The sequence below is a fragment of the Chrysochloris asiatica genome, unplaced genomic scaffold (genome assembly GCF_000296735.1).
Source record: "Chrysochloris asiatica unplaced genomic scaffold, ChrAsi1.0 scaffold00026, whole genome shotgun sequence".
In the NCBI taxonomy this organism is placed as follows: Eukaryota; Metazoa; Chordata; class Mammalia; order Afrosoricida; family Chrysochloridae; genus Chrysochloris; species Chrysochloris asiatica.
Window position 1 is genome coordinate 20,602,586 of NW_006408544.1, and position 8,250 is coordinate 20,610,835.

Genomic DNA, 8,250 nt, shown 5'->3' on the forward strand with positions numbered 1-8,250 from the left:
GTTATTTAAAATACCAGTGGCATAGGCTTCAGAATCACAGCAATTTAAACCACCACAGCACGACAGACAGACATGTGGCGGTTGTGTGTTCGCTGTTAAACACGAATCTCCTTGTGCTAAGGCCCTTAAGTTCGGCTCAAAGGGGGGCTTTCCGTCCTCAGGGGCAACAGGGTTGTAATGAGAGCTTTGGGCTGGGTTTGTGGGTCTCTAAGTTGGTCGAGCCCGCCTCAAAGCCACGATCCAATGGCTAGGCCAGGACGGCGCCCTCGCGTCCAGGGTAATTAGTACAGCCTGGCTGGCCGCTGCAGTCTCTTCTGGCTAGGCAGCATCACCACCACCACCACTCCTCCCCCAACCCCACCCCCTCGACCTGGTCTCCAGACACCTCTCTCCCTGCCTCCGTGGTCTAGGTTTCATTTAACACCTCCACCAGGTCTGCTCAGTTCTCGCACATTGTTCAGCCGCCGCCCCCTCCATTAGTAGCAGAAAATGAGCCCCTTTGGTTGGAAGGCACTCAAAATATGACTGGAGAAGAGCTGCTTCCTCAAGGCAGAGTTGACCTTGATGATACGAATGGAGTAAAGCATTTGGGACCTTCATTTACTGATTAGGCGCAAATCAAAGAGAAAGAGCTGTTGTTATTGATAAGTACCATGGAGTTGATTCCAACTCATAGTGACCCTGCACAGGGTTTCCAAGGTTGTAAATCTTTATGGGAGCAGAAAACCTCATCTTTCTCCCACGGAACAGCTGGTAGTTTCAAACTGCTGACCTTGAGGTTAGTAGCCCAATTCATAACCACTACGTAAATATCCATTAATAGTTGGAACATGGAATGTACCAAGTATGAACCTAGGAAAACTGGAAATTGTCAAACATGAAATGGAATGCACAAACAATGATATCCATCCTAGGCATTAGTGAGCTGAAATGGACTGGTATTGGTTATTTTGAATCTGACAGTCACATGATTTACTATGCCAGGAATGACAAAATGAATGCACTGCATTCATCATCAAAAACAACATATCAAGATCTGTCTTGAGATACAATGCTGTCTATGATAGGATAACATCTATCCACCTATAAGGAATACCTTTTAATACCTCTGTTATTCAAATGTATGCACCAAACCACTAAAGCCAGCCTGCTAGCATAGTGGTAACAAATTGGGCTGCTAACCTCAGGGTCAGCAGTTCGAAACGCCAGTTGTTCCACAGGAGAAAGACGAGGCTTTCTGCTCCCGTAAAGATTTACAACCTCATAAACCTGTACAGTGTCGCTATGAGTCGGAACTGACTCCACAGCACATAACAATAACAACAACAACTAAAGCCAGAGATGATGAAATTCAAGAATTTCACCAACTTCTATCTGAAATTGATCAAACATGCAATCATGATATATTGATAATTACTGATTGGAATGAAAAATTTGGAAACAAAGATCAAAAGTTGGAAAATATGGCCTTGATGATAGAAACAATGCTGGAGCTCATGTGATCAAAAATTTCAATATCAGTGACTTCTTCATTGCAAATGCCTTTTTAAAAACATAAAAGGCAGTTATGCACATGGACCTCACCAGATGGACTACACAGATATCAAATTGACTGCATCTGTGGAAAGAGAGTGGTAGAAAAGCTCCATATCACCAGCCAAAACAAGGCCAGGGGCAGACTTTGGAACAGACCATCAGTTGCTCATATATAAGTTTAGGCTGAAGCTGAAGAAAATTAAAATAAGTCTACGAGAGTCAAAATATGATTTTGTATATATCCCACCTGAATTTAGAGACCATCTCAAGAACAAATTTGATGCATTAGACACTAAAGACCAAAGACCAGAGAGTTGTGGGATGGAATCAAGAGCAACATACAGGAAGAAAGCAAAAGGTCATTAAAAAGACAGGAAAGAAAGAAAAGATCAAAATGGATGTCAGAAGAGACTCAGAAATTTGCTCTCCAGTGTAAGGATGTTCAAGCAAATGGAAGAAATGAGGAGGTAAAAGAGCTGAATAGAAAATTCCAAAGGGCAGCTCGAGAAGACAAAGACAAATTTTATAACAAAATGTGCATGGACCTGGAGTTACTTCACTCCACAACTAAGCCTCCTGCCCAATATCACTCAGCTCTACTTGCTCAGTGAGCTAGCTGGAAAACCCAGTGCTCTGTCTTGTGCTTGGGCTCTTGGTTCTTCTGCTGCTGCTCCTTTGTCACTGCTCTGCTACTCTCTGGTGTCACAGCTTTCTGTCCTTGGGTTAAGGAGGCCCAATGTGCAGGGTTCTCAGGGTCCAAAAGACACACTCCAATCCTGTAACCTTAAAAGTAGACCAAGCCTTACTCCTAGCCCTAGTCCAACGCTTACCTCTAACGCTAACCCTAGTCCTAGCCATAACCCTAATACTAGTCTTAGGCTTAGACTAGTTGAAATCTTTCCATAAAGTGAGGCAGCACTGGGGGAACTCACTCATCTTGGCCAAGAAATTTGGAAGACAGCTATCTGGCCAACTGATTGGGAGAGATTTGTATCTGTGTCCATTCCAAAGAGAGCTGACCCAACGGAATGTGGAAATCATCAGACAATATCTTTGATATCCCATGTGAGCAAAGTTTACTGAAGGTAATACAGAATCAGCTGCAAGCATACATTGACAGAGAACTTCCAGAGATTCAAGCCGGATTCAGAAGAGGGATATCACTGCTGATGTCAGATGTATCTTGGCTGAAAACAGAGAATACCAGAAAGATGTTTACCTGTGCTTTATTGACTATGCAAAGGCTTTCAGTTGTGTGGATCGTGACAAGCTATGGACAACACTGGAAGTATGAGTGTTCTTATCAATGGAAAAAAGATTGATATTGTCAAAGACTTCATTTTTCTCAGATCAACCATCAACACTCATGGAAGCAGCAGTCAAGAAATCAAATGATGTATTGCATTAGGCAATTCTGCTGCACAAGACCTTTTAAATTGTTGAAGAGCAAAGATGTCAGTTTGAGGACTAAGGTGCCCCTGCCTCAAGCCATCATATTTTCAATAGCCTCATATGCATGCAAAAGTTGGACAGTAAATAAAGAAGATTATAGAAGAATTGATGCTTTTGAATTACGGTGTTAGAGGAGAATATTGAAAGCACCATGGGCTGCCAAAAGAGCAAATAGATTTGTGTTGGAAAAAATACAGCCAGAGTGCTCCTTGGAGGGCCAGTATGGCCTGACTTCGTCTCTCCTACTTCAGATATTGTCAGGAGGGACCAGTAGGATATCATGTTTGGTAAGGTGGAGGGTCAGAGAAAAAGAGCAAGACCCTTAGCGAGATGGATTGGCACAGTGGCAGCAGCAATGGGCTCAGGTGTGGCAACAGTTGTGAGGTTGGCCCAGGACCAGGCAGTGTTTTGCTCTGTTGTGCATAAGGTCGCTATGAGTTGGTACCAACTCGATGGCACCTAATAACAAGAACAATTCACCTACATCCCCAAAATAAGTTCCTTGACCTAGCATACCTGAATCTCTGCTTCTCCAGGGACACACCTGAAAGGGGTTCAAGGTGCTCAGCATTTAAGGTCCCTCTGTGTCTTTCATGCTATTGTTGCTCAAGCCCTGGTGAGTCGGCAGCAGAGACAGTATCTCTCTACATCACAGATAATGGAAACTGAGGCTCAGCCTGGGTAAGGACCAGTCAAGGACTGCAATATGAGTCCGTCCAAGTCAGCTTCAGCCTAGATCCTGTCTGAGGGCCCGGCCACCTTTCCTAAGACCCTTCCTGAGGAATTACCCTCAAGGTCAAAATGAAGTCCTTCTTTTGAGTCTCTGTTTCTGGGGTTGAGGGAGGGTGGGCAAGTTTCTCTGAAGAGTCTGAGAGTGGAGGTTGTGAGAATTATAGGCAGGAGGTCGGAACACTCATCTCCTGGGTTATGTTCAAGGTTTCCTGGTCCCCTGTATGGAAAGCATAATGACAGAAGATTATCTGAATGACGTGAAAGCTGGTGAGTTGTGTCTGGGGCTGGTGAGATTTCAGGGGGCAGAATCTGAATAGGGCTACAGTGAGGAGTAGAGAGCGGGGAGGAATATCTTTCAAGGCGTGAATCTTAGGCTGTTTTGAGGTTACTACAACCTCTACCTGGGGGAAGCTAGCGATTTAGTTAGTTGAGATACAGAAGCTCAGAAAGTGAGAGCAAAAGCTACCTTGTACAGAGAAAGTACTTCAGACTGTTAAGAGAGCCTGTGGCCACCCTGTTCAGCATATTATTATGGGGAAGCTGATGGAAACATCAAGGTAGGCTGAAGTAGTCCAGTAAGACTTCCTAGAAGAGGCAGGCTTTGATTTGGACTTCTAAGAAGACCCACGTGGGGTCCTGGAGTAACAAGTTTCTTCTCCTCTCTCCATGACCCAGCTCTGGAAAACTTAAGACATGACCCAGAAGCATCAGTGTGCATCCATGCGGCCCAAGCCCAGGACCATATCCTGGCCAGTTGCTGGCGGAACTCCTGGCCACTGCTGCATGGGGACCCATGGGTGTGTGACCCAGCCACCACGCATCGCTGGAGCCCCAGCTGTGAGAACCTACCCACTTCCCACCAACGGCGCTCCTGGATCATGCAGGCATTGGGTTCCTGGAAGATGTCCTTGAAACAGTGATGTCCCTGAGCCCTCAACCATCCTTAGGGCTGGCCGTGGCACCAGCCATGTTTCCTATAAATGCTACATGGCTTACCTCTCCTTCCTGAGTAGTCCTCATGGGAGAGGTGTGGTCCAGCCCAGTCTGGCTGGAGGTCAGAGCTCTTTCCCACCATCACTGAGCTGAGCATGACCTTCATTTATTGACTCAGTCAATACTCACTGGCTCGTGTTGGTTGTTCACCTTTTATAAGTAGGTCCAGGGAGACTTAGAAAGTTAAAGAGGCTGACCCAAGGCCACACAGTAAAGCAGCTGAGTGCCTCGGTTCCCAGTCTTTACCACAAAGCAATTATAAATATAAAAGGAGATGATGATTCAGATAGACTTTGGGAGGGAGAGAAAGTAGAGTGCCCCTCCTCACACCATGACATCATGCCTATCCCATGATGCTTTCTGAGTCCCACTCTCATGTCTTTGCCTAAAGATTGGCCACAACTCACTCAGGCAACATTTATTGAGGTGTCTACCCAGGGCCAGTTCTGTGTTGGTTGCTGGTGACACAGATATAAAGGAGACCCAACCCTGGGTCCCCAGTTCATAGTCTAATGCAGTCAGTGGTTATGGACAGAGGGAGGGTCATGTTGACCCCCAGGGAATACTTGACAATGTCTGGAGACATTTCTGGTTGTCACAATTGTAGGGGAGGGAGTTGTTATTTGCATCTAGTGTGCAGGGGCCAAGGATGCTAAACTATGCATAAGACACACCCCACAACAAAGTTAATAGTGCCAAGGTTGACATATGAAGACACAAACAGCACAACAGGTCAGTGTAGTGATGAGTAGCAGAATGGAGTTGTGGAGTTCAGAGGAGGCACATAGCCCAGTTGGGAGCTGGATATTAGGGAAAGCTTCCAGGAGAAGGGGCCTTCCCACAACAAATGTGGTAAAATCCTAACCCCTGTACCTTTAAATATAATTGTTTGGAAATAGGAGTTTTTGTTAATGAAGCATCATCCCAGAATAAAGTGAGTACTAAACCTAATCACTTCTGAGTTATAAATAAAACAGAATGGACACACATACACAAAAGACAGACATCCACAAATGTCAAAGAATTGCAAGGGTTGTGGCCAGAGCAACTGGATGCTGAAGTAGACAAAGAAGAGCTTCCCCCTAAAGGCATGCCTTGAAGTCAGACTTTTAACCTGCAGAGCTGTGAGAAAATAAATTGTCGTTCTTTAAAGTGACCTATTTGTAGTATTATTAATGGCAGGAGGTAACTAAGACAGTGGGCATGTGTCAGAGAGAGCAGTCCACATGGACCCAAGGACCAACTGTGTGTTCAATGAATCCTGGAGGGAGAGGAGAGAGGAGGGTCAGGGTTGCATCACCACAACTTGGCAGCTGTGTGAAAGGAGTAGTCTTCATCCAGAGAGCAGAAGAAGGCACAGTAATATGCTAAGCAGGTAGAAGGTCCCGAGGTGGTGCAAATTAAATATTCATCTATTAGTCAAAAGGTTGGTGGGTTACTTCTCAGGTGGGACATTCCCACTAGAAAGGACAAGCAGACCAGCCTGGGAAAACTAGAGCAACAGAAGATAATTATTGAAAGAAAGACCAGCAGGAAAAATCCAAAACAAAAATGGCAGTCTGAGTGGCTACTACAAGAACAAGCAAGTTATTCTCTGGGGAGCCATCAAGGCAAATAATCAAGTCCCTTCAGGCAAACCCCCCTCCAAGACTGAAACTCAAAGGGAACACATGAGCAGGCATGTAAGCTTGCTGGCAACCACGTTGGTCTACTGGTGAGTGGAAGAGGGGGAAAGGTAGCAATGAAGAAATGGGCTGAGTTCAACCACACTCAATAGACTCCCATTGACCTGGAGATGAGAAAGAGAAGAGGAAGGGCTGGTTGGTCTGAGGTGTGATGAGACCTGGGGACTCCTGAGCCCATGGACAAGGACATAGTCACAGAAGGCTAGAGCTGAGAGTGAACCATCCAGCTGATATGAAGTTAGGGGAGATACACAAGAATGTCCAAACTTGCAGATAGTACCTATTTGACCCAGCCTTGTTGTTGTTGTTGTTATTAAGTGCCATCAAGTCGTCCCCTACCCATAGTGTTTCTGAGGACTGTTGGTGAGCTTGAACCACCAACTTGCAGTTCAAGCCGACAGTGCAGTCCAGCGCATTAACCCACAGTGCCACACCAGGACTACTGACCTAGCCTTAATGGCTTGATAATCAGAATTCAGCTAAAGGAAGATTTAAAAAAACTTTTTTTGATAAAGGAAATGAAGATAAATTGCTACAATTTGATGAACTTGACCTATACTTTATGGATGTATTAGCTCAAAATACCAACTGACAAGGGGTGGAATGATTGGGTTGGACTATGCAAATAAGGTGCTGTGGCCCACCAAGGGGTCTGGAATGTAAATGAGATACATTGAACTCTGTGGGAATAGAGCCATACACATAAGATGTATGGAATCTTAATGGGATTGGTCAGTTTTGCCATCCCAGTAGGCTTAAAAAAGAGCCAATTCCAGAGCAGAGAGGGATATAACTATCACCAAGAAACAAGAGCCAGGAGACTGGAAAATGGCGGCGCGAGTAGTTCTTGGGGCCCTATGTCGGTGCTTTTGGCGGGATCCAAGGAATTTTTCTGTGAATGGTTCTAAGAGCAGCACAGCCAGAAATAGTGGCTTTCTTCTCAGTACTAACCTGAAGTGGGTACAGTTTTCAAACCTACACATAGATATTCCCAAGGAGTTGACCAAGCCTATGATAACCATATCTGATAAGCCAGACACATTATATAAGCACCTGTCAGTTTTAGTGAAATGCCATGATAAGGCTGCCTTGGACAGTTACAAATATTTTGCTGTGCTTGTAAAGAGCTTGGTATTTCTGTTAAAGTACATCAACCTCCAAGGAAAACAGAAAATTTTACTCTTCTCAAATCAGTACATATTTTCAAGAAGCACAGAGTCCAGTATGAAATGAGAACACTTTATAGGTGTTTAGAGCTAGAACACCTAACTGGAAGTACAGCAGATGTCTACTTGGAATTTATTCAGTGAAACTTACCTGAAGGGGTTGCCATGGAAGTCACAAAGACAAAATTAGAGCAGTTACCAGACCATATCAAGAAGCCAATCTGGGAAACTACACCAGCAGGGAAAGAAGAAAGCAAGTCATAAAGCTCAGTGAGGCCATTTGTGCGTGGGTTTGAACTAAGGATAGGCCAGATGTGTGTGGTTAAGTGGAGACTGCTTTGTTTCTAGCTAAAATAATTTTGGGTCCACCTAACTCAGGGGTGGGGAATGTCCAGCCCACATGAGGCCTGTGAAATCATTTGGTCTGGTCCTGTCAAGACAACCGTAGTTTCCACCATCACATTAGGGATGAGTTAATTAAATGTTTGACTAAATATATCAAGCTAATTTTTAACTTGATAATTTTGTATGGCCCACGAATGATATTATACATTTTGGCAGAAAAAAGTTTCCCCACCCTGACCTAACTGCCGAGTCCTTGTTCTCTGATCAGTAGCCAGCCAATAGTGTAACTTTAGTGATCAATTACACTACAGCAGAATCACTCTTCTCTGGATTAAGAAAAA

General features: G+C 44.6%; 1 protein-coding gene and 1 pseudogene across 1 annotated transcript in view; both read left to right on the forward strand.

Moving 5' to 3' along the window:
* Window positions 1-4,640, forward strand: part of MROH7 (maestro heat-like repeat family member 7) — a 94,573-nt gene extending 89,933 nt beyond the window's left edge. The window contains exons 19-20 of the mRNA XM_006839871.1: window positions 3,925-3,987; window positions 4,396-4,640. Of these exons, the coding sequence (XP_006839934.1) occupies window positions 3,925-3,987; window positions 4,396-4,640 (308 nt within the window). The remainder of the gene's footprint in view (window positions 1-3,924; window positions 3,988-4,395) is intronic.
* A 2,586-nt stretch (window positions 4,641-7,226) lies between these two features.
* Window positions 7,227-7,828, forward strand: LOC102825316 (annotated as a pseudogene).
* The last annotated feature ends 422 nt before the right edge of the window (window positions 7,829-8,250 follow it).